This window comes from Nyctibius grandis, chromosome 12 (genome assembly GCF_013368605.1).
Source record: "Nyctibius grandis isolate bNycGra1 chromosome 12, bNycGra1.pri, whole genome shotgun sequence".
Taxonomy (NCBI): Eukaryota; Metazoa; Chordata; class Aves; order Nyctibiiformes; family Nyctibiidae; genus Nyctibius; species Nyctibius grandis.
Genome location: NC_090669.1, coordinates 2,286,546 through 2,312,215, shown reverse-complemented (window position 1 = coordinate 2,312,215; position 25,670 = coordinate 2,286,546). Strand labels below are relative to the sequence as shown.

Sequence of the window (25,670 nt, the reverse complement as noted above, 5' to 3'; positions counted from 1 at the left end):
ATGGCCTATGCTGAGGAAGACAGGTAAGGTGCTGTGAAATAGGGGACGCACAGACATCCAAGCTGGAAGGGGCTAGCACAATGGCATCGCTTTTCCTCGCCTTGTTTTCCTCTTCTTCCTACTGGGCACTCAATAAATGTCAGAAAAGGGCTGCTCAGAAGTAAACATCTTATTATTGAAGAGGAATCTGGCCATCTGCCTGTGTCAGGCGCTGGTATTATGAAATATGGCAGCAAGCAGGTGACCTTGGGAGAGGTTTTGGGCCAGAAGAGGCAAATATCATGGTGTGGAGAGGCATACACTGCAAATACGTATGGCAGTATGCCCCTCTGAAACGTAATGCTTTATCTGTTTATTGGGATATGTCTGCTTTTTACATGGATTTGCTTTCAACCAACCTGGAAGCACAGTGAGGGTGGGGCTTTTTTATGCCATAAAAGATCTGTCATCAGTGACAGCCCTGTGTTTTGCAACAGATGTGTTTCTCCAGTGGATGACAGCAATCACAATAAAAGGGGATTGTGTTTTCAGCTGATCCTGTGATTTAATCCAAAGCGATGCTACCGAGCACTGTTATTTGGTGTGCATTGTTGGAGACGGAGTAGCTGTAGGGGGCTTTGTGCTACATGTATTAATTCAGGCTGTCAAAAAGCTTGCACAGACCTTGGGCTTGTGCAGTTCCAGGCTAAATGTTGCATTTGGTGACCCATGGGTCAAACTCCCCCTCTGCTCCCACCAAGCAGGTATCTCCTTCGCATTTGGAAATTATCCGTGCCTGCCGGTCCCCTTTGATGCTGTGCATCCAGGAGATTTCTGAAAACTAAATATTGCAAGCAGAATACTGCAGATTGATTTTGGCACCCCTGCAGTCTCAGCACTGGGGCCAGCTCTGGTGTGTCCAAAGCCTTTGGGATGGAGAGGGCTCTGCAAGGCCCCTGCGCACCCGCTGAAGCTCCTTTTGAGCAAGGAGAGTTACGCAGCACTGGAGTTTTACTTCTTTAGTTAAGAAATATTTTAACATTTTCTGTTTATATGGAAAAAAAATTCCCTCAAACTCAGCACAGCTCAGTCAATCCCAATGTCTTCAGCAGACATGGAATCAGATTCATCCCACACTCCTAAAATTTCTGGACATATAGGAATAATATAAATTTTTAATGTTATTTTGCAAGGGTGTGTGCAGCTTTTTAAACAAATACTGAAAAAAAGGGATTAGTGGTCGAGCAGAAGAGCAGACCCTGGTGACCTTGTTCTTTTCTCCTGTCTGCCACAGGTACATCAAAAGCTTGGGTATAACATCTAAATTCTCTTAGTTCCCTCTAATTTCTAAACAAGGATTACAGTTATTCAACAGAGAAATTGGGGGGAATAATTCATTAATCTATGTAAAACACTTTTAAAGCTTTGTCTGGGAGCAAGGGATAATATAGTCAGTCAAGTGTAGGTTTCATTACTGTTGCTTTCATAGCTTTGCCTTGCTTCAGGAGCTCATGGTACACTTGGAAAATTCAACAATATGTTATGGTAAATAAACTTTCTCATTTCCAGACTTTTCCTTTGAAAAGTATTCCAGCTAAGTATGACTCTTCATTTTAATCCATGCATATGGACAGTATGTCTTCCCATTGCATCGCAGGTTTATGAGGTACTCAACTATTTATGACATCATGGTTTGTAACTAGGAACATGTTTGATGTATCAGACAGTGGACAGGACTTATAGCAGGAGCTGGACAGCTAGGAGTTGAAAAAGCTCAGAAGATAACCATGCAAAAACTACCTACCTTGTCAGCATAAAGGAGGAGAAAGCATTATAGAATTGAGATCCTGCATTTGAACATCTGATGCTCCAGTTTAGATGTACACTGACAGTGAAAGCCTTTTCATCAACGGTCTGAGACCTCCTGGAGTGTGGAGCACCACTTTGAAAGCTTTTCTCTATGTCCTCTAAGGCTGCAGACAGTGGAATGGCAACAAGACTAAGGTTTGCACCTCTGGAAACAGGAGACTTGATTTAAAAAAAAAAAAAAACATTCATGAAGCAGTCAGTGACTGCTGATCAGCCTCTCCAGTCAATTTTACATCACCTTCAACCTCATGCTATCTGATTCTCTTACCCCTTAAGAAGCAGATCAGCTTTTTATATAGAGAACCTGCTGCCCCTACCTCTGTTGGTTCACTCTGTGACCCAGTCCTCTACCATATACAGTCATTAATTCTGCTCATCAATGGTAACAATTGAGTTGCTATCAAGAAATGTTGGTGATACCCTTGCTTTTGAAGAGGGTTTCCCATCAACCTTGCTGTTGACTTTCAGAAGGTATCTACGTTGTCCTATTGGAAACAGGATTATGGGATTATTCTTGCTATTGATTGTATTTCAAAACTGATTAATGCATCTGATGAATACTGGACTGACAGGCCTAAAAATTGAAGTCATCTCCCTTCCCACGAGACAGATACACAGCAGGCAGTGTAATGCCAACTTCTATCCCACCTTCTAGCATAGTGCCTCAGCACTGGATAAGACATATTTTTTGCTGAGGTGTTTGAGCAGTCCCCTCTTAAATCAGACAGCATAAGCCCAAATTCCTGGTTTTAGTTTGTTTTGATGTAGACTGATGTCATTGGGCCTCTTGCGTAGGACTAGACTGTGGGTGTGACCCACTGCCCACCCTGTGGGACAGGAGAAGATGAACAAAATCTCCATGTTTAGCCTCCTCTACTGAAACCACGAGGTATTGAGAAGGTGGATGTTTGAGATGTGTTACCAGCCCCAGCAGGAAGCACTGGGAGCTGATGGCACTCAGCACTTACAAAGACTGGGTTCTCCATCTCTCTAGATGATGCCTGTCCCGTGTCCCAGTAGTCTACCTATTGCAGAGGACAGTGTCTATTCCTTCATCAGCACAGCATCCCAGCCGTGCTGTACAGGTGCCCTTGGACTTCCATCCTCTTCTATTTCCCCTTCACAGGCTGGACATCCCCATGTACATGCATAAAGGCTGCAATTTCTCAGTCTAACTGTGCTTTTGCATTCCTTCAATAACACTGGAGAGACCAGAGCTCATCAGAAGCAGGAGTGGTTATGCCTTGTGACACTTCTGTGATCTAGGTGTCATTAGCCACTTCTCCACTATAGAATGAAATCGGCAAAGAGGATTCAAATTATTTGCCTCTGGGCAGGAGTAAAATATGAGATTAAAAGTGAAACATTTTCAATAATAGCAGTGAAGCTCCTATTATTTTAATGAAATGTATTTTTCTTTGCACCTTTTGAGGACTTTTATCCTTTGAAGCTTGTTCTTTGGATGTGTTGATAGCCTCACTGACCTCTTCTTTTTCAGAAACAGCTATGAGGTGTGTAAGGAAACAGCAGATTGGTTACGTGCCCGTACCGTCCAGCGCCCGAAGACCGCCATCATCTGCGGATCTGGACTGGGAGGTCTGGCCGATGTGTTGGATAACAAGACAGTCTTTCCATATGAGGACATCCCTAATTTCCCACGGAGCACAGGTTAGCACAACCCAGGCCATCAGCAACCCATCCATCTGCAACAGCCTTGCAGTGAGATAACTCAAGTCAACATGCACCACTTGGCATTGGTCTGCAAACCAGCCCCTCAGTGGGGAAATGTGCATTCACAGTAAAAAAAAAAATACATATTTCTGCAGTATGGTATTTATTTAACTTTCAGCTCTTGGTTTTGCAGCGCTTGGCCCCGCTGTAATACATAACCATCAACAGACAAATCCCTCTGAAGTCAAAGACCTCGAGCCTTGTAACTGAAATGACACTCTATTAATTTCCAGTTTCAGGGCATGTTGGCAGATTGGTGTTTGGGGAGCTGAACGGACAGCCCTGCGTGTGTATGCAGGGACGCTTCCACTGTTACGAAGGATACTCTGTCAGCACGGTGAGTTCTCCTTAAGCAAATCATTCACGTAGGGGGAGATATGTTGTAAAAGATGTAAAGGTGGCTGTCTGCTTTGGTGTCTAGCTGCAGGAGGTTAGCTCTTGCAATGAACTTCCATTGCTTTTGCAATGGATCTTGCTTAGATTTTAGATTTCTCCCCCAAAAATAAAATTAGGAGTTCAAACAGAGAGGAGTTGGCTTCTGCTAGGTGAAGCTGGTGCTGCGCAGCCACACGAAGTGGCTCTGCTCACAGGGGAAAATTAATTTACATGCTTTAACTCAATAATTTTAATCATGATTTAAATCAGCAGCCAGGAAACTTTGGGAGATAAGAATAATCTATTTTAATCTTCTTTTGCATTTGTATAGTTTACAGCCTTTTTTCTCCTAGAAAAACCTCCCTGGCTGGTATAACTTGGTATACTCTCCCAGTTAATGTATAGAAGTATGTGAATATTTTTGTTTATATTACCTAACACATACCTACACTTCAGTTAGAAAACACCAATAATATTTACTTACTGGCTGATAGTATTGTATGTTCTTCTTTATTTGGATAGCCTTGAGATTTTACTAGTGGCTGAGGTCGGTTTGCATTTGGATATAAACTGTAATACTTGGCACCACTCAACTTCTTATAGCAAAATAACTTTTAAAAATGCACTTAATACAAAACTAGGTTTATCAAGGCATGTTTGTCTATTAAAATTAACTCATTTCTTAAAGAAGTAATGTCCATAGCCAGGAAATTTTCCGTTCACAGCTTCTTTAGCATTTTAGAGGTAGCAGATATCATCCTGATTCCTTCTTGACTCCTCAAAATCAAACTTAATTTTTTTTTTCCAGTTCCCAATTGTTTCTTATCTTTGAATAAGCAGGTCACTGAAGTGAACTAACATGAATAAAATGAAATGAATAAAATAATCTCTATGCTTCTGTGAAACGCATCATTGATGTAAAAAGCTGGTTTATCAATTACACTCCAAGTCCATGTGTGTAAGTAGTTACTTCAATCAGCACAGAGGCTTGATCTCTGCAAGACCTTGGCAGCTAGGAAAAATTATCGGCATATTCTTTTTCTACCACGTTTATTTGATCTTAGTGCAACTGTAGGAACTGTGGGCTTGAATTTTAATGGTATTCATTCCAAGATAAGTTTTTAATATATTTTAAAAATATTACATTTCTTTCTATTTAAACTAGAGGAAAACTTAAAATTGGAGAAAAACTTTTGTCTCCTTGTAGCCTCATATAGACCCTTCTCTGCATCACGTAAGCTGTCCACAAATTGCAATGCTACAAAGGTAGTAGTAGTAGTAGCTGTCTATGAATTGCAATACTCATTGCATGTATGCATCTGTTCTTGCAGGTCACCTTTCCCATCAGAGTCTTCTTTCTCCTGGGGGTGGAGATCTTGATTGTCACAAATGCTGCTGGGGGACTGAATCCCCACTTCCAAGTGGGGGATATCATGTTCATAAGAGATCACATCAGCATGTTTGGCTTGGGAGGGCAGAATCCACTGCATGGACCAAATGATGAGAGGTAAGAATGCATCAACCCCTGTATTACCGATTAATCCTTTCTTCCTCCAGCCACAGGCTAGGAGTGCCAGTTGTTCTTGTTGGTAAATATTTACTGAGAGGTAGAGTTCAGCTCCAGGTACCCATGAGGGAAAAGTTAAAGCAATAGCTGTGTGTGCTGTGCCACCTGCCCTGCCTTCCCCAAGCATCTTTCCTTGGTTGTTGCTTACTCTTATAAGCCTATGAGGAGTTTAATACACAAACCTCCAGAAGGTTTTTTTTTTTTATAAAAGTAGGCTTCTGATCCTTCTCCTGACATGGCCAGCTGTACCATCTGCTGAAGACACCCACTGCTGTATCTTCTTGTCAGTCCCTCTCTCTTCTAGTTCCTCTTAATTGAGTGACCTGGTGAGCTGCAGTGTCTCCAGACTGCATTTATTAACAGCTGTTTCTGGTGTGATGGAACTGACACAACAGAGGACAGGCAGTAGGTTGATAGCAGAGCAAAGGTAAAACCTCAAAATCTCCTGAAAAACACCCTTGTATCCTGGTCATTAGACTGGGGTGCCTTTGTTAACACCATGTTTTCACTGAAGGCATCAGTCAGAGCTGGTTGTCTTGGCAGCCTCTTGGAAGACCTCTAGATCTGAGAGTGACCTGCTGCTGGTTGAGCTGGGAAATCAGGTTTCCTATACTAGCTGTGTAACAGGATCCTTAACCTGTGGATGGTGCACAGGGGGGCTTGTAACACATCTTCACCCCTGGACTACAGTTGCCACCAGACATAGAGTTGCTTGGAGCAAGAGATTGGACTAGATGACCTCGAGGTCCCTTCCAATCTGAATTAATCTATGGTCCTAAAGCCCTTCCAAGGACCATCAGACTGGTAGGATGGAAGGCAACCAGCACCAGCAAGGTCATAGCACTGAGAGGGGACATGGCAGATGGACCAGTCTTCACAACAAGAAGCCCCTTCCCTCTCAAATGGGGCTAAAAAGAGCATGCGGACACATCCACTGGAGATTCAGGCTGAGCAAAGGAGAGCACATCAAGTGTCAGGAAAGTCAATGTGAAAGCAGTAAAGATCCAGGGCTGTCAAGAGTCTTATGGCAGGAAAGAAAGAGGCTGGATTGTGATATGGAGACAAAAGTGGCAAGAATTATTTCCTAACCAAGCTGGTGGTAGAGAAGCCAGATGAAAGCTGTGTGTGTGAAGCCAGAGGACAAGCAACAGAGGTGGTGAAGGAGGTGATAGTTTATGAGCAAAGAGTGAATTTAGGTAACAAGATGGCTAAATTCATTATTGCGTTGGTACCTTCATTTTAGACATGTTTGCAGGGCTGGCACCTGGACTGTCCTGGGATCTTTCCGAAAAGAAAGTGCTGGCTGAGAATAAGGTGGTCTGCCTGACTTCTGGTTAGAGTTAGTTCCTTCCTGATGCAATGCCAGACCTGACTTCTGCTTCTGAAGTAGTCTGAAAGGTGCTAGCAGCTACCTCAGGAGAAATAAACACTGTTCTGTGATTCAACCTGCAAGAGGACAGCACCCATCTGAAGAAGAACATCTTTACATCTTCATAGGTATTGGTGTGGGTTGGAGGAAAGAATGATCAAGAGCACAGAAACCTCATGGAGGAGTGTTTAAAGCTCTCTGGACTTGCGTATTCACTCAGGAACAGGAGGAGGAATGCCAACCAACCAATAATGGCATCTGGACAACATTCAAAGACAGCATAGCTGTCTCATTGCCTCCCAAGAGCAGCTTCCCAGTGAAGACCGCAGTGTTCTGGAAGGTGACTTTTGTACTGCTGACCAAGGCATCAAAATGGGCAAAAGGTCGTTATGAATCAGCTTTCAGGGTATTGCAGAGCTTTAGCTGAGCAAGCTCCTCCTAAAATCCAGTCCAGCTCAGCCACCAGAAAGGATTTATCTGAGCACAACAGAGTAAAACTAGAGGCAATGAAGTGATGTGGAAAGGGAATATGCTGCAAGAATCTGAGGAGTGAATTTAATAAGTTAGAGATTGGTTTCCGCAGTGCTGGCCATCCTTCAGGAAAGAGAAGCAGTTTTCATGGTGATGAATACTTATTACCTTAGACCAGATGGGAAAGTTTTTTTATTTATATAATGTTTTAGCATTTATAAATGTAAAATAAGCCACCTAACTGCCCAAAACATTCAGCTGGAAGGAGGTGAAAACCAGCAGGAGCTTTAATAGCCTAGATGAGGGACCTGGTCCACTCCTACTGAACTGAGCTGGTGAACATGGCTGGGAGTTTATTTTCCAGATGTCCTCAGCAGCAGCACACCAGTATTGGTGATCTACTTCTGCTCTCCTTGAGTCAATAGTAGGATTTGCTTGGTCAGGAACAGGACAGAGCTGTTATCTTAAGATCCAAAGCAAGCAAGAGACCCAGCTTTGAAGCCCAAGATGAAGGCTACCTAAAATATGGCCATGGAGCTCCAACATGTGCTACTTTCCCCATTTCCCTGCAAGAAAAGACACCTAGAATGGCATGCCATTGCTTAAACATTGACATGTAATACCATCTGATACTCTGCTGAGTATCCAGTACCCATTCTCAGGGGCTGGCAGGTGTGATGTAAGACTTACAGGATGTGTGCATGCTCTGGAGAGGCAGCTGAGGGGCAGGCAGCACTTCCTGGGGCTTCTCAGATGGACTGAATTGGCCTTCTGTCCTAGAAGAGTCTCCAAGCTTGTGCTGTGCCAGGACCAAATCCAGAAGTGGATGTTCTTTCCTGGGATGTATTTCTGACTAGCAAGCTTTGTTCATCTGCCTTCCAAAGAAAGTCATTCCTCAAGGCCCTGCAAACAGGTCTAATATAGACAGTAAAGGGGAAAGACTCAAATCTCACATGATTTGTCCAGTGCATCCAACTCTGTTTCCATTTCAAGCGTGTGGGTATCCATGTGGGGGATAGCACTGCCCTTGCTGTCGTGGTACAGGGCTTCCCTGGCCATGAGCTTGGTTTAGTAGCTGCCTGCTGCAATGAGCCTTAAATGTTGTAACTGATGCTCCATCAGGCTCTGCTCAAACCCCATCACTGGGGACATCCTTTGGGACTTGGTGCCACAGGGAACCCGTCTGCAAGCCATTGCGCAGGGGAAGCAAAGGGCAGTGACCGCTTGGGCAATATTTAAAAGTCACCATGGGCAGTTATTGGGGAGAGAGAGAATTGGCCGTCAGTGCTGCCCAGAGACAGGAGTCCTTGGAAAGACCATTCCTGAAGGTTTGTGTGATAGGAACACAGTGCCAGACCTTCCAACAGCCATGACCTCTGCATCCTGAGGGTCTTGGGCGATCAGATCCAGCAGGAATGTCATGGTGGCAGAAATATCTGGGGATGAGACAGACTGCACCCATGGCAGGTCTGCCCTTTTCTCCAAAGGGTGAGCATCACTGAACTGATGGAGAGAAGGTAGCAGGAGCGATATCAGCATGGCTCTGCCCTTTGCTGCCTTGCAGGTTTGGAGTGAGGTTTCCCTGCATGTCAGATGCTTACGAACAAGATCTGCTCGGCCTGGCGATGGAGAGCGCGCAGGAGCTGGGCTTTCTGAGCTTCATCCGAGAAGGAGTGTACTGTCTGCTGGCCGGTCCCTCCTATGAAACCATTGCTGAGTGCCGCGTGCTGCAGGCGCTGGGAGCGGATGCTGTAGGTAAGCTGCCTGGGCTGGGCTGGTAGGGTTGGTTGGGCACATGGATTAAAGAGTTAATTCTGCTTAAGGCTGACTTTCTTCAGTCTTTGACTCTCCGTCTAATTCTCCTGGGCTTAGAGAAATGAGCTCTGTGTATTTTTTGAGTAGTTCTGCAGCGGCTTAGTGCAGCTCCTAGGATGGATCTGCAGAAAGTCTCTGTGCCTTTTGGCTGCCCAGGACAGGGATCCCAGCACGGTGTCGTGTTTATTTCCCAAACACAAATCTTCCATGCTCAGATGGCTTGACTTCAGCAGGACCAAGTGGGGCCCAATCAGAAATAAAGTCCTTTTCTATTATTAAATTCTGACCCTGTAAGAATTTGCACTGTGCCTCTTCCCTATGAAGCAGCCCCTCATAAGAGTCTTGGTTGTTTAGGGGTGGAAATTATGGATGCCTTCCCAACTGCATCCAAGGAAGGTGAGCATTGTGATCCATATGATTCCCCCAACCTGACCCCTGCATCATTGAAGCAGCTCATGGAAGTCTGTTCATGAATATCTGCAGATTCGTTGTGTGCGAGGGAAGGAGCTCAGCTTCCCACAAAGCCATTTTTCTTTGCGATAGCTTTTTGAGCTGAGGAAGAGAAGAGCCAAATGACACGGCACATCAGTACTTCTCTTAGCAGGGCTGCAAGTAGTCTGACACGTCTTGGGGAGGGAGACGTAGCACGCAGGAGTCAAATGCGGGTGGTTTATTGAGCTGAGCAGGGCTGTAACTGTAGTGCTGCAGCTGTTACAGCCTTACAAGTATCGCAGCCTTTAACTGTTACATAGCTTGGAATTAGAGCTGTGGGGGAATGAGACAGGGGTGTGAGTGGAACGTAGGATTGTGGTTTGCAGCCTTGGAGAGATCTTGTTTTGGTGTAAATCCTGACTCATCCTGGTCCTTTCCTCTCCTGCTGTAGGCATGAGCACTGTCCCAGAAGTAATTGTAGCCAGGCATTGTGGCCTCCGAGTCCTTGGGATCTCCCTCATCACCAACAAAGCGGTGATGAGCTACAACAGTCAAGAGAAAGCCAACCACGAGGAAGTGCTGCGCGTCTCGGTGGTCCGGGCTGAAGCCCTGCAGAAACTGGTCACACATCTCCTTGGCAAGCTGGGGGAAAGCACAAACTCTCTGTGACCTCCAGACATTTATCATTCATATTGTAACGTGTGAACACTAGCAAGTGCTGGGGGAGAGCTGTTGGTGAGACTGTCCTTCTACTGTCCTGATTGTGAATAGACCTTTTGATCTTTGTCCCTGTGCTTTAGCTGGTCGGTTGCAGAGGTTTGCTTTGAATTTTGCCAGAATGATCCCCTTGTTAGTAGCCAGTGACCAAAACAGCTTCCTGGCACTTAAACAGGGTCTGACCTCTGGAAGACTCCCAAACCCCTAAGTCAGCGATGAGCCCCTCGGTACCGTGAGCTCCAGCTCCCCCTCGTTCCGCTGCAAAGCGTTTGGTGTTTCTCTCCTGGGGTGCTGCCTCTCCCAGCGCAGCACCCTCCTGCCCTGAGTCTCTGAGCCCCTACACCGTGAGCCGGGTTGAGGGCTGGTCGCAGTGCTTGGTGCCTGCTGGGGATGCTTTGGTAGGACCTGATCCGAAGCCGGTGGAAGTCCACAAAAAGACTCTGTGTTGGATGAGGACCTGGATGTGTAAAATGGGCAAGGCAGGAGATCTGTCTAGAACAAGAGATGCTGCAGAGCAGGCAGATTGCAATTGATTTTACAGCTTTGAAAACCACTGCGTGCCCATGCATGGGGCTGTGTTCCTTTACCACCCCTGAAGGGCTCACCAGAAAGCCCTCTCTTTGCTCACTGCTTGGCTCTTCGTGACCAGCTGCAGAGCTCAGTAGCTCTTTGCTACAGTGCAGCATGCCCCCAACACCCCCTCACACCTCCACAAGACCCCCTCACAACTCCCCACTCTGTTTCCAGCCTTGAATCACTGTTGCCCTATTTCACAGGGGGTGAAAGTGAAGCTCAGGCACAAGGCATGACTTGTCTGTGCACGATGTGAAAGTGGCCAAGCTGGAAACAGGCTCCAGGTCCAGCTCTACCTGGCTTTGTTCATTCTGTACCTGCATGTCTCAGATCAGCAGCTTGAACCATTTGCATTGGAGACCAGTTACCTTTTGGTGTCCCAAGACAGAGATCACAGTCTGACCCAGGGTTTCACCCCAGCTTTGTTCTGCTGCAGTCCCTGCAGCAGGTGTTGGAGCACCAATGGTTCATGGAGTTTAGTGATGTGAAATTACAGTGGAAATTATTTTGGAACAGGTATGATATTTTTCTGACTTTTCTCATCCTCTTAGATGAAGAAATTGAGCCTAGCAGTGAGTAAATGACAAGCAGGAGAGGCCACCATGCTCTCTTTTACCAGCGTGCTGATGGTCTATCAAGGAAGGGTGACTATGCACCAGAACAGTGCATTATTCATTGTTCCCCAAATGTCAAGCTGAGCAGTGGATGCAGCTGGGTGTGAAACAGTGACTGTAATTATTAGGTAACCTTTTTCCCTTCATTTGTCTTGGAGTTCTCTATAAAGCCCATCACTGTCATAGCTAAATGTTTTCAGTTGACGCAGTGGTCTGAACTGAAGACACCCAACTGGTCATGGAGAGCTCCCAATCTGCCTTCCTAAATTTAGCTGATCAGTTGTTTACTGTTGATGCTCACCCTCTGTTGCAGCCTTCAGCCTTCTGTGACATTTCTTCAGCTGTGGGTGCAAAAGGACATTGTGCCCTGGTGAGTTTTTTCCAGATGGGTATTTGCTTGAAGCCCTTCATGCTGCAACTACTGGTGTCTACTGCTGTATTAATGGTGCAGATGTTCCTACCAGGAGGAAGAGAGTTGTGCTGTACATGTTTTCCATGAAACTGTAGCACTTCAGGCATAGGAGAGATCTTGGGGTGGCCACCCCATCCCCTTCTGTTCTCCTGGGCAGGGTTATTTGTGGTCAGTCCTGAAAAATGTCTGCCCAACCTGGTCTTGAGGACTTGTGGAGAAGGGGGATCATACGAATGCTTACTAATATCTTAGGGGTGGGTGTCAAGGGGATGGGGCCAGACTCTTCTCAATGGTGCCCAGTGACAGGACAAGGGGCAACGGGCACAAACTGAAACATGGGAAGTTCCATCTCAATACGAGGAAAGACTTCTTTACTTGGAGGGTGCCAGAGGCCAGGCACAGGCTGCCCAGGGAGGGTGGGGAATCTCCTTCTCTGGAGATATTCAAAACCTGCCTGGACATGACCCTGTGCAATGTGCTCTGGGTGACCCTGCTTTGGCAGGGGCTGGACTGGATGATCTCCAGAGGTGCCTTCCGACCCCAACCAGGCTGGGATTCTGTGATTGCCTGCACTCTACTGGCCAAGTCACTTGTTCAGCAGCTCCTGGCACTTGGAGGACCCTCTGAGACAGCAGCTCTTTCCATTTGGTGGGTCTGACTGTCAAGACAGTCTCAGGGACCTGCTCTGGTGGTAATATGCAAAGGGAGAGACTCCAGCTCCTTCTTCCACAAAGCTGTTGCCTTTTCAGCTCTAGCAGGAGTGAAGCACTCATCAACAGTGGCAGCAACAGCAGTGAAATATGAAAAGTGGCAGATGTGTAGAGCGAGAAGGAACCGCTTCTACCTGCTCCCTTTTCAGACTTTTCCTGATATGGGCTTGTTACAGGGCAGAGAGAGAGCAGATAATTTCCTCTGCCTAAAAAATGATGCTTCACATTCATCTAATTAATACTTGGTAAATACAAAGTCTCTTGAGTGTGAGTGGAAGACAGCTGTGCAGCTAGCTGTAGCTAGAGAGCAGCCAGAGTAGCTCAGGCTGGGATTTCAGCAGACTTATTAATTAATCAGAGTCAGGCTGGACTGCAGTGTGAAGGGGATGCATCCCAAAATCCCACTGCTGGGCTGGTACTTCTCAAGCCAGGCAGGAGATGATGAGGAACTTGGCAGTTGCGCCTGCTGTCAGTAGGCAGAGCGTGAGACCCAGACCATGCACACGTATCTGAATACAACCAAAATACAACTTAAATTTTAACCTGAAAACCACCATGCAACGAAATATTTGGCAAAGTATATTTGTTTTTAAAGAAATATTTTCTAAATAGCATTTCAGCCCTCTAGGAGTTGGGGGCTCTTCTTTCTGCTTTCCAAGGTTGACTTGGATGGCTCAAATTCCCCATGAACATCCTGATTCTTGTCCCTGTGAAGGATGAAAGGGGAAAATGCCTTGGGTGCTGTGGAAGGGATCTTGCTTGTGCTGTGGGAGAGAGGGGGGAATACAATTAGTGAGTGGATTCATCTGGTTTTAGAGATACTTTTAATCCAAGGGGGTTTGTTTGGTGGTTTTTTGCTGCTGAGTTTCAACAGGCTGAAATACAAAGCTGCAAGGGGGGAAAGATGTGGGGGGAGGAAACTGGGAGGGAATAAAACCTGCTGTGATCCTGAAAACAGTGTTTTTGTTTGCTGTGCCAATACCATGGGTTAGAAAGGAAGGAGATGCTTAGCGGTACCCCCTGCATCCACCTGCCCTGGGCTGGAGGACAGCCCTGGGGAGGACCAGAGCGCTGGGGCTCAAAGCTCAGGGTGATCAGGACCAACCTCTGACCAGCACTTTGCACAGGTATTTCTTACTGATCGCACTGGCCTGAGGAACTCCCTAATGAAAAAAATACCAAGAACTAAAGGACCTCAGCTAGCTTTGGTGCAGCTGAAAGCTGTGAGGGGCTGCGGTGGGATGGGTGCAGCAAGTTGTCCACGCCAGAAGCAGGATGTGGTTTCCTTGATGCTGCTCACGGGACATCCTGTGGGATGATGCTTCTGAATCTGGTGCCTTTTATTTTGTGCTCTTGTGCTTTCTGGCAATGTCCATGGCTGAAATGAGTAGATTGTAACACAACCTCATCTTTCCTTCTACTCCTGTACTCTGTGCCGCTTATCTCCTTCTGAAATTTTAAGCTATTATGGGGATAAGGATAAGCTGGAAGATGCATGAGAAGCTTAAAAAATTAAAACCCTAGAGAAAGAGAACCCCAAATTGCATGACTGACCCTGGCTTTTTCAGCACTAGGGTTAGGGAGGATCTCAGGTGCTGCCTGGGAAGTGAATGCCACCAGCGCAGGCAGTCCCACGCTGCAGGGCCCGTGGCAGGAGGACCAATCCTTTACTATCTCACAGCCATGGTTTTGTGAGCCAGTCTGGCCCATCCTTTGTGCCAACCCTCTCCTTGCTCATCACTCCAGAGAAAACTTTTCAGGTCATGGGGTCCTGCTGCTTCCAGTCCCCTGGAGAAGATGGAGGTGTTATATCAATGCTCTCCTGTGTGATTCACATAAAAGCCTGAGGACAAGAGGAGAAATCTCTGATACAACCCTTGGCTGGACCATACCGTGGGATTTTAAGTGGAGATCTCGGCTGTTATCTGAGGAACAACCCCGCACCCTCCCCAAACAGATCTGGTTGGGTGCTCCATCCCCTTTCCTTTGCAAGGCTCGGTTTCCCAGGCTCACTCTTTTAGGTGACAGTTGCCATTTCCACTCTTTTCTACCTAAAAGTAAACCAAAAAGCTTTAAAAAAAAAATGCACTGTCTGTCTCGGCTCAGCAGCTGAACGTACGCTTTGCCTTCAAGTTATCAAAATTCCCTTAGACATTTCTCTACTGAAAACCCGCAATTGAATTAAGGGGTTGCTGCTATGGTTTGTTTTTTGTTTTTTGTTTTTTTCCCCAAAGCTTTAGGTCTTCCCTGCAAGGATTTCATATGCTGGAAAGAATTAAGCTCTTCCCTGCCAGGCTGAATGTGCAGAGCAAGGGGGAGCGATGCGGTGCGGGTTGTGGCAGTTGGCTGGTCTCGGTTCCTTGCTGAATTAAAGCCTGGTTCTGGAAGCAGCGTGATGGGCTCTTATTTCCAAAATCTCCCAGTGCTTTCAGAGAGGGGTTGGTTTAAGAGCCAGAACATGGGTGAAGGCTAGAGGGGACAATCTCTCCTGCTATGCCTGGAGCCTGGGCACCCATCCTGGGAGATGGCTTTAAACTGAACGACCACCACCACTTGCTTTCCTCGCCCGAAGCCTCACAGCCTGCTCTCTGAAACTCTTTTTTCCTCAGTCTTAGCAAACCCCTTCCTGGAGCGATGAGCCCTCCTTGCCCCGCTGGGTGCTTCACAGGGGCAGCTCGAGGAAGCGCTCCCCCACAGATGGTGGGGAGTGGGTTCAGGGCACTGCTGGAGCCCAAATTTTGCTCCCAGGTGCCAACTTGGAGCAACCTTGGGTCTTCCTCAGCAGAGAGGTGGGTGTCCTGGAGTGGTGTGACTGACCCAAAGCCATCCCTGCTGTGGGCTGGGGTTCTGCTCCCCATAGAGCAGATGATGGACCAGAGCTGGGGACTGACGTTCCCCTGTGCCCCTTCTCCCCCCAGCCTGGGGACACATCCCCTAAACCCAGCCCTGTGGCGGCAGCCAGTGTCTGCTCTCAGCCCCCAGGAGAGCTTTCCTCTGGAGGGAGGGGGACAGAAAAGGAATGGGGTCCAGTAATGGGAAAAGGAAGCTTTTTTGGGGCTCATCTCCATGCCAGGCCCCAGAAAACGTGAACCAAATACCCAGGACGCCCTTCAGCATCTCCATGCGTGCTTGAAGGCTGTGTTGAGCTGCAGGGAGGAGGAGAAGGCCATGCTGCTGCTCTGTGTCCCAGCCTGGCTCTCCTCGTGGGATGCTGGCGCAGCATCTCCCTTCTCATGCCCAGCCTCTGGTGTCCTGCCCTGCCCCAGCTTCCCACGGCGTTAAAACCGCGCTTGGGGCCACCTCCACTGCACTGAGCTCCTCCGGTCCTCAGCCTGCTTCACCTGAGGTTCGGGGGGAGCACCTCACACCCCCTTTTCTCCCAGCCAAGAGACAAAAACCCCCGAGGCACCAGCACCCGGCAGGAGGGGCAGTTCCCCCGATACCTCCCCGCAGCTGCCTGCCGCCGATTACGTCCCTGCTCTGTGCGCGTCTGAACTTCCCTGCCGCCTTCTCATCTTTAATTAAGCACTTCTATCGGCCGAACCTTCTCGCTGGGTCTGAATTATATTTTTTTTCCCCCCGTAGCCATGGCAACGCTTCCCCTGGGCAGGCTGCGCTGGAGCCGGTGACAAACCCCACGTGTGGCTGCTTGGTTGGGCCTGGAAATTTCCTGGCCATTTGGGAAAACTTGGGAAAAGAAAGCCCGAGGAGCCGGCGGGCGGCGAGGGGAGCCGGGGTGAGAAGTGTTGCTGTTCGGGGTGAGCATCGCTCCCACCCCTCCGAGGAGCCCCCCTCCAGCAGGGATGGCAAAGCCTCCATCCGAGGGTGCCTTGGGTTTGCCTCCAAAAATGGGAGCAGGGTCCGGATTTCGCATCCTTGCCCCAGCTGTGGGTCACGGGTGACAGCCCTGCCGCGGCCATCGCATGGTCCCTCGGTGGTGGTGGCACTGGGGCTGCCTCCACCCTGCTCCTCCTGCCAGGACCAGTAAATCATGAGCCGTGAAGCTGCTGTCAGGAGCCCAGTGAGGCAGGAGGGCAGTGACAAGGAGCACAGATGTGGTGGCATGGGGCAGGGATGTGGTGACAGGGGTAGGGCTGGGTGATGTGGATGAGGGCTGGGTGACGTGGATGAGGGCTGGGTGACACGGGCAGGGCTGGGTGGCACAGGAAGGGATGCAGGGACTTGGGGAAGGGGTGGAGTGACAGGCAGGAGGAGGTGACAGGCCAGGGCAGGGTGACAAGGCAGGGCTAGGTGTCAGGACAGGGGTAGGTAATGTTAGGAAAGGCAGGAGACATAGAGCAGGGGTAGGTGATGGGGTAGGGGTAGGTGACATAGAACGGGGTGGATGGCATAGGGCAGGGTAAGTGACATGGGTCAGGGGTAGGTGACATGGTGCAGGGCTGGATGACATAGGGCAGGGGTAGGTGATGGGGCAGGAGGAGGTGACATCAGACAGGGCAGGTGACATAGGACAGGGATAGACGGCACGGGGCAGGGGTAGGTGGCACGGGGCAGGGCTAGGTGACACAATGCAGGGCAGGTGACACAGGATAGGGATAGGTGACATGGGACAGGGTTAGGTGGCACAGAGCAAGGGTAGGTGACATGGGGCAGGGCTGGGTGATATAGGGCAGGGATAGGTGGGACGGGGTGGGGGTAGGTGGCATGGAGCAGAGGTAGATGACATAGGGCAGGGGTAGGTGGTGGGGCAGGGATAGGTGACATCAAGCAGGACAGGTGACATAGGGCAGGGGCAGGTGACAAGGCAGGGACAAGCGGCGCGGGCTGCCCCCCGCGGTGCCCAGCGCTGCCCCCGCCGGTCCTGCTGTGCCGGTGTCCCGATATACCGGTGTCCCGACGTGCCGGTGTCCGGGTGTGCCGGTGTCCCAGTGTTTGTCCTCCCCCGCAGTCCCGGTGTCCCTGTCCCGGTCCCCCCCTCCCTGTGCCGGTGTCCCCCCCCCGCCCCTTGCCCGGCCGGTGTCCCGGGGCAGAGGCGCCCCCTGGCGGCGGCGGGAGGCGCCGGCGGCGGCGGGTATAAAAGGCGGCGGCGGGCGGGCGGCGGCGGCAGCGGCGGCGGCGGCGGCAGCGGGACATGGCCGGCCCGCAGCGGGCCCCGCACCTGCACCTGGCCGAGCTCACCGCCTCCCAGTTCCTCGACGTCTGGCGGCACTTCGACGCGGACGGTCAGTCCCGGGGCGCGGGGGGACCCGCAGTCACACCCCCCCCAACACCGGCGGGGAGGGCACCGGGCTGAGCATCCCCGGGAGCGCGGGGCGGGAGGGGGGGGACGACGGAGAGTCCCCGGGCATCCCGTCGGGGGGAGCCCGGAGGAGGAGGGAGAACCCCCGCCGCCGCTGCCCGGGGAAAACGGGGAGTACCAGGGGCGACGGAGCCCCCCCGGGATGATGGAGCCCCCCCCGGGATAACGGAGCCACCCCCGGGATAACGGAGACGCCCGGGATGAGAGCGAGCCCCCGGAGCACAGCGCCGTCGGGGAGAGCTCCGGCATCAGGGAGTCGATCCGGGAGCCCCCCAGGACGTCCCCGTCGGGGAAGGATGGGGACGCCCAGCCCCGGACCCTGCCGGGAGCCCCCAGCCCATGGGACGTTGAGCCCTGGGGGTGCCCAGGTCTCCTTTGCGCATCCCTTTGTGGGTGCTGGGTCCCCCAAGAGTTGGGGTTTGTACAGGGCTGGTGTCATCTCTGGGTGCTGGTGTCACCTCTGGGTGCTGGCCGGGGGGTCCTGTCCTTCCCAGGGTGCCCCCTCCCAGGAAACCCTTGCCCCGTGCCCACCCTCTGCCCCCTCCATCCCCTGCCTCCGCAGTGGCCCATCCTCGGCACCTGGGTTGCCTGACAGTTTGGGGGGCACCATGGCCACCAGCCTGGCCCCAGGGCCACCCCCTTGCCCTGGAGGTGGGGGGGTGACAGACGGGGTGTCCTTTGCCCAGAGCGGGGTGAGGAATGGCCCCTCCATGGCTGGAGCACTCAGTCTCTCCCCGTCTGCTCCCCAGTCCCACAAAACCTTTCCCCGGGGATGCTGTGGCAGCAGCTGTGTCCCCAACGGGGATGTCACCTCCCTACGGCGTCCCAGCTGGCCATGCCACCCTGGTCCCCGTCGCTGCCAGCCCCAAAAAGGCAGGGGGGAATGCAAAAAGCAGCATCATTTTGGTGGGAAAATAGTTGATTTCAGCACCGGGGTGCAGTGAAGGAGGCTCAGCCCGTTGGGGAGAGTGGCCCAGGGCAAGCACTTGCCATTCCCCAGGTCTCCCGTCCCTGGGAGGAGGTTTGGGGACCGAAACCCTCCTGGGAACTGCGTCACGCAGCGTCCCCGGCTGCACTGCTGGAGCCGGAGCTCAGCCAGTGCCGGGTGCCCTCCTGGCAACACCGTCGGGGCCCCTCCACAGCCCCCGCAGCCCCGGGGGACACGGGCACGGCTGTCCCTGTCACCGCTGGAGCTGGCACTGGGGCGGTGGAATGGTGGCACCCAGTGGGACCGGGCAGCTCCTGGTGTGGGTGTCTGGCTGCCACCCCGCTGCGCCCTTGGGTGTGCTCCCCCTCCCCAAAACACGGGGTGCCGCTGGGCCCCGCGCAGGGCACGGCTGTCGGGCTGCGGCGCGGCGGGTGCCCGGGAGAGGAGGGACGCGAGCGGTGGGGGACATGGTGGCCTTGACGAGAACGATGCTCGGCCACACCGGGTGGGAGCTCCAACAGCCCCGGCCGCCTCCCTCTGCCCATGGGTGGTGGAGGGACCTGGGGTTCATCCCCCTGCGGACGGGGCTCTTGCCCAAGCCCTTCCCTGCCCTGAAAACCCTCCAGTGGGGCTTTAACCTGCTTCCCCTTAAGGCTCCTCACGCCCTGGAGCTGTCCCCTTGGGTGTCTCTGATGTCCTCGCGGTGCCAGCCATGGCTGTCCCGTGGCTCTGCAGCACAAGGAGGCTCCGAGGTGCAGCCGCACGGGCCGGCCGTGGCTCTCCGGAGGGGATTTTCGGTGCCACTCTGCACCCTGCCGCTCTGCGGACACGGATCGGACCCGTCCAAGCTGCTGCTTGGGGGAAACCAAGCTACCAGCCGTGGCTTTTCTTGGCGTTATTCTTTTTCCCGACTCAAAACTCTTGCTGATTGTTTTTTTCCAACTGAATCCAAAGGAGCTTGGGGCTCTCCCACACCCGCAAAAGCAAAGCCCCTGGGAAGGGCAGTGGAAAGCCGAGCCCCTCGGCAGCTCCCACCGGCACCCCGCCACAGCCCCAGCCCCTTGTCCCCTCCTGGGAGGGATGCTGCTCGTCCGTCGGGATGTGGCCATCGGCGAGGAAGGTGCCCTGGGGCTTTTCCAGGTGCTTCCAGCAGGGATGGGGATGGGGCGTTCCCAGCCGCCGTGGTGCAGCGGGGAGAAGATGCCGCCTGGGAGCCCGCGGGTGCTGAGGCCGAAGGCGGCGCGGAGCAGGGCGCCGCGGTCCGGCCCTGCGGGGGCTGCCGTGGGGAGGGGGTTTTGTGGGGGATGCCCCCAAGGAAGAGCCCTGGCTGTCCCTCAGACAGGCACGTCGGAGGAAAGGGCAGCGTCCCCCAGCTGTGCCCGGCTGTTGGTGGGAGGGAGGATTTCGGGCAGGGTGGTGGCAGCACTGCGGAGCTGGTGTCCTCGCTGCGGTCCCCCAGCTGTAGCACGTCCCTGCTGCTTCGGGGCACACCGGTCACCCCCTCGAAGCCACCGAGGGCAGGTGCTGTGGGAGCGACGCACGGTTGGGTCCTGGCTGAGCCGGGAGCATCCCGCAAGCGGGGAAGGGCTGTGGGTACCCCGGGCTCTGCAGGAACCACATCTTGGCACAGATATTGGCAGCGACGGGTGGGGAGTACAGGGGACAGGGGCCTTTCTGAGTCCCCGGCCACCTCGGAGGCTGGCACTGGGCTGACCCTATCCTGGGGCTGATCCTGCGCCCGGGGCAGGTGATGCTGTGCCGGGTGCCTCGTCTCTGCTCCCCATTTGCCCTCGCTGGCCCCCGCGGTGGGCTGGGAGGGGACAGTCCCAGCTGGGGGATGCTCGGGCAGGACGGGGAGGGTTCATTAAACCACCCGGTAACAGCAGCGGATGCAGAAAATGCAGCAGACGCTGGGACGGGGACAAAGCCCCCGGCGATGGGGATGGGGACAAAGCCCCCCACGCCCTACAAGCGGGTGCAGGGGACAAGCCTGGGGCTATGCCCCTGCTCCAGGCTACAACACGGGGGGCTCTGGCTTGCTGCAAATTCAGGCGTCGCCGGGTTTGTGTGGCACTCGGCATCGGCTGGCGTTTTGTTGCTGCCACAGTCGCCTCGGACAAGCGCTGCGTCCCCGGGAGCATCCCTCCCTCGCCTCCTGCCCTCTGACACCAGGGCAGGGGGTCTTATTGCATATTTTTTTTCCCCTTCCTTAGGAAATGGCTACATCGAAGGCAAAGAGCTGGAAAACTTCTTCCAGGAGCTGGAAAGCGCGAGGAAGGGGGCGGGTGTGGTAAGGGCCTCTCCTGGTTCTGCTCCCCCTTTCCCCCCTGCCCCAGGGTTCAGGCTCACGTCAGCCCCGTTTGGGAACGGCACCGACGAGCAGGACCGGGGCAGCTCCCAGCGGTGAGGGAAGCGGGGGACACTGGTGCAGGGAAGGGGGTTAAAGACTTCCATCCCATCCCTTCTCCTTGCTGGCAGGACTCCAAGAACGACAACTTGGGTGACAAGATGAAGGAATTCATGCGCAAGTACGACAAAAACGCTGACGGCAAAATCGAGATGGCGGAGGTGAGCGGTGCTGGGCCTGAGGATCCCCAGGGTGCTCGCGGTCCTTCCCCCCAGGGTGCTCAGGGTCCTTCCCCCCCCCGGGGTGCTCGCGGTCCTTCCCCCCCGGGATGCTCGCGGTCCTTCACCCCAGATGCTCGCGGTCCTTCACCCCAGATGCTCGTGGTCCTTCATCCCCAGGGTGCTCGTGGTCCTCCCCCTGGGGTGCTTGTGGTCCTCCACCCCAGGATGCTCACTGTCCCCCCCTGATCCTCCTGTCCCCCCCTGATCCTCCTGTCCCCCGCAGCTGGCCCAGATCCTGCCCACGGAGGAGAATTTCCTGCTGTGTTTCCGGCAGCACGTGGGCTCCAGCTCGGAGTTCATGGAGGTGAGCGGGGCCAGCTGGGCCGGGGCTCCCCACGGGATTCGGTCCCCGGTGCCCAGCTCCACCGTGGGGAAACAACTGGGAGGTGGCATTGCCCAAACCCCCGCCCCGGTGTCCCCCAAACTCTTGGCTTTAGCTCAGCGTTGGGAGGCGGTGCTGGTTTGGGGGGAGAGCGGGATTGTGGTGAGTTTCCCCAGTTCTCAGCACCCCTTGAGCACCTCTCAGGGCAGCCAGGCACCTCGACCCGCTCTCCAGGTGAGGTGACCCGCGGGGATTTGGAGCTGTTCCTGTAAATTCCCACTCCGGGGTGGTTGGTCCTTAGCACTCAAGGGATGTGCTGAAGCAGCCCACGCTGCTCTGGGCCACCCCAAAACCTCGCCGTGCCCTTGCATGGGGTGAACCCGTCCACGGGGCGGGAGAGAAATTGCTGATGGGGATCGAAATGTGGCTGGGGGTGGAGGAGGATGTGCAGCATCCCGGGGCAGGGAGAGCTTGTGCTTGGAAAATAGAGCCAAGGTGGAGGCGATGGCTGAAAGAGGAGCACCCTTGGCATCGGGGGGGGTGATATTGTTTAATTGGGGGGGGTGATATTGTTTAATTGGGGGAAGCAATCAAATATTAAAGCCTGGCATCACACACCGGGGTGAGGATAATAGCGCCTGAACTCTTGGCACGGGGCTGGATGTGAGAGCGTCCAAGGGAGAGCGTGAGGCCACCATGAGCCGTGAGATGACCCCATTGGTGGGGGATGCCCCAAGCGGGGGGCTCTGGGGGTACGCACGTGTTGGGGGGGAAAGGGGGGGGACGCCAGCCCACGCTAACCTCCGCGGCGGCTGCTTGGCAGGCTTGGCGCAGGTACGACACGGACCGCAGCGGGTACATCGAAGCCAACGAGCTCAAGGTGGGCTGCGGGCGCGGGGTGGGCTGAGGCGGGACAGCCGGGGACGAGGACAGCCAGCAAAGCCCTCTGCTTCCAGGGCTTCTTGTCAGACCTGCTGAAGAAGGCGAACCGGCCCTACGACGAGCCCAAGCTGCAGGAGTACACGCAGACCATCGTGAGTGGGACCTCGGGGCTGGGCCCCAGGGGGGTCTCACCACCCCACGGCGGGTGGGAAGGAGGGGAGGAGGAGGAGGAGGAGGAGGAGGAAGAGGCGGCGATGGGTGACCGGGTGCTGCTTGTGTCCCCACAGCTGCGGATGTTTGACATGAACGGCGACGGGAAGCTGGGCCTCTCGGAGATGTCCCGGTGAGGAACGTTAGTGGGGAGGAGGGAGGTACAGCCCGAAACACTCGCGTCGAGGAAGGGTCTGCTCCAGCCGCCGAGGAAAAGAGTTTTCCTCTTTAATTTCTTTGTGTTCCTGAGCGAAAAGTCATTTTGGGTTAAAAAAAAAGTGTCTTTTCCTGGCTGCTTCCAGCTCACCCCCACCCTTGTTGTTTTTCAGACTTTTGCCTGTGCAAGAAAACTTCCTTCTGAAGTTTCAGGTAAAATAAAAATAAATTAAAAATTAAATAAATAAAACCTCAACCCCATTCCTGTTCCTTGCTTGTGCCTCCGTCCCCTCCCTCACACCTTGCCGCTCGCCCAGGGGATGAAGCTGTCCTCGGAGGAGTTCAACGCCATCTTCGCCTTCTACGACAAGGTGAGGAGCCGGGAAACTGCCCCCAAAAATATAAATTAGTGAAAAAAATATAAATTAGTGAAAAAAAATATAAAGCAGTAAAAAGAAATATAAATCAGTAAAAAAATATAAATCAGTAAAAAAAATTATAACCTAAAGCCACGTGGTTTTGGTTGAGTCGATTCCCTGCTCTGCTTTGGGGTGCGAGCGCTGGGTTTAGCCCTGGCTGTGCTGGGGAAGGGGCTGGGGGTGCCCCCCCCGCACCCGTGGGTGGGGGCTCGTGGGGCTCGTGTCCTGCTGATGTCCCTCCTTGGTTCTCCAGGACGGCAGTGGCTTCATTGATGAGAACGAGCTGGACGCGCTTTTGAAAGACCTGTATGAGAAGAATAAGAAAGTAAGTGGGGGACAGAGCCTGGGTACCCCCCCAGAACCCCCCCTCGCCCCCCAAATACCTCCTCCCCTCTCCCACCATCATCTCCCACCCCTTGTGTCCACGCTCCACTGGAGAGCTGCTGGTCCAGGTGACAACACAGTCCCCACAGGAGGCTGCGCTGGAGCTGGGGAGGGGGTGTCGCAGCTTAGGGGGTGCCCCCATCCCCCGAGGGAGGAATGGGGCACCCAACCCCATCGCCCCCCCCCCAATTCCTTGCAGGAGATGAACATCCAGCAACTCACCAACTATAGGAAGAGCATCATGAACCTCTCGGACGGGGGCAAACTCTACCGGAAGGAACTGGAGATGGTGCTCTGCAACGAGCCCCCCATGTAGGAGCCCCCCCCAAAACCCCAACCCCACGCTCCTTCCCCCCAAAAATTCATCGGTGAGGGGGGCACGGGGTGGGGGCGGTGGGCGCTGAGCGCCCCGCTCAGCGCCCACCGCCCCCACCCCGTACCCCCCCAGAAGCTCTTGAATTCGCTGTAGATCATTAAAATCCCACCTCAGGGGCGGGAAAAATTCTTAATTTTCTTTTACCCCACCCACCTCGTTAGTTTAATTATGTTTTTTCGGGGGGGGGGGATGTGTCTGTTTGCGTTCGTTCGGTCTCTTCTTGAGTTTGTATCGTTTACCAAAGACCAGTTTACAAAATAAATTCAAGTACTGCTCAAACCCGGGCCCACGGGGGGCTGGGGGGTGGCAGGGAGAGGTGGGACCGACCCCAACACCACCGGGGACACGGCTGCTGGAGCCCAGTACAGTCCAGTACAGACCTATATGGCCATGTACAGACCAGTACAATCCTGTACAGCCCAGTATGGCCCTATACAACCCTATACAGGCCAGTATGGTCCAGTACAGTCCTATATGGCCATGTACAGCCCAGTACAATCCTGTACAGCCCAGTATGGCCCTATACAACCCTATACAGGCCTGTATGGTCCAGTACAGTCCTATATGGCCATGTACAGCCCAGTACAATCTTGTACAGCCCAGTATAACACTGTACAAACCTGTACAGCCCAGTATGATGCAGTACAGCCCAGTACAGCCCGTTATGGTGCAGTGCAGTCCTGTATGGCCCATTATGGCTCAGCGCAGCCCAGCGCAGCCCTGTACAGCCCAGTACAGTGCAGTACAGTCCTGTATGGCCCAGTAAGGCTCTGTATAGCCCAGTATGGTGCAGTGCAGTCCTATACAGACAAGTGCAGCCCCATACAGCCCAATATGGGCCAATACAGCCCTGTACAGACCTGTACAGCCCCATATGGCCCACTACAGTCCTGTACAGCCCAGTATGGCTCCATACAGCCCAGTACTGCGCAGTACAGTTCTATACGGCCAAGTACAGCCCCATACAGCCCAGTATGGCCCAATACAGTCCTGCACAGCCCTGTACCACCCCGTATGGCCAAATGCAGCTCAGTATGGCCCAGTACAGCCCTGTATGGCTCCATATGGCCCAGTACAGCCCTGTGCAGCCCAGTACGCTGCAGTACAGTCCTGTATGGCTCAGTATAGCCCAGCATGGCCCAATACCGCCCTGTACAGCCCTCTATGGCCCCGTATGGTGCTGTACAGCCCTATACAGCTACACACAGCCCAGTACAGCGCTGTACAGCCTAGTATGGTGCAGTGCAGTCCTATACAGCCAAGTACAGCCCCATACAGCCCAGTATGGCCCAATACAGCCCTGTACAGACCTGTACAGCCCCATATGGCCCACTACAGTCCTGTACAGCCCAGTATGGCTCCATGAAGCCCAGTACTGCGCAGTACAGTTCTATATGGCCAAGTACAGTGCCATACAGCCCAGTATGGCCCAATACAGTCCTGCATAGCCCTGTATCGCCCCATATGGCCA

General features: G+C 53.0%; 2 protein-coding genes across 2 annotated transcripts; both read left to right on the top strand.

The window, feature by feature from the left end:
- LOC137669482 (purine nucleoside phosphorylase-like) lies at window positions 1-10,277 on the top strand. The gene is made up of 6 exons (XM_068411582.1): window positions 1-23; window positions 3,347-3,516; window positions 3,813-3,916; window positions 5,286-5,461; window positions 8,926-9,116; window positions 10,060-10,277. Exons 1-6 carry the CDS (start codon window positions 1-3, stop codon window positions 10,275-10,277), a joined length of 882 nt encoding a protein of 293 aa, XP_068267683.1.
- Window positions 10,278-17,726: 7,449 nt separating this feature from the next.
- Window positions 17,727-24,170, top strand: CALB2 (calbindin 2). Its single transcript, XM_068411458.1, has 11 exons — window positions 17,727-17,817; window positions 21,036-21,112; window positions 21,301-21,390; window positions 21,674-21,754; window positions 22,596-22,652; window positions 22,729-22,806; window positions 22,942-22,997; window positions 23,194-23,233; window positions 23,338-23,391; window positions 23,693-23,764; window positions 24,023-24,170. The coding sequence occupies exons 1-11, from the start codon at window positions 17,727-17,729 to the stop codon at window positions 24,137-24,139; spliced, it is 813 nt and encodes a 270-aa protein (XP_068267559.1). The 3' UTR covers window positions 24,140-24,170.
- Window positions 24,171-25,670: the final 1,500 nt, after the last annotated feature.

Coding starts and splice junctions, on each gene's coding strand:
- LOC137669482 (XM_068411582.1), top strand. CDS start 1: ATGGCCTATGCTGAGGAAGACAG. Junction 3,517..3,812: donor TAATTTCCCACGGAGCACAG/GTTAGCACAACC, acceptor ATTAATTTCCAG/TTTCAGGGCATGTTGGCAGA. Junction 5,462..8,925: donor CATGGACCAAATGATGAGAG/GTAAGAATGCAT, acceptor GCTGCCTTGCAG/GTTTGGAGTGAGGTTTCCCT.
- CALB2 (XM_068411458.1), top strand. CDS start 17,727: ATGGCCGGCCCGCAGCGGGCCCCGCACCTGCACCTGGCCGAGCTCACC. Junction 23,234..23,337: donor ACTTCCTTCTGAAGTTTCAG/GTAAAATAAAAA, acceptor CCGCTCGCCCAG/GGGATGAAGCTGTCCTCGGA. Junction 23,765..24,022: donor TGTATGAGAAGAATAAGAAA/GTAAGTGGGGGA, acceptor AATTCCTTGCAG/GAGATGAACATCCAGCAACT.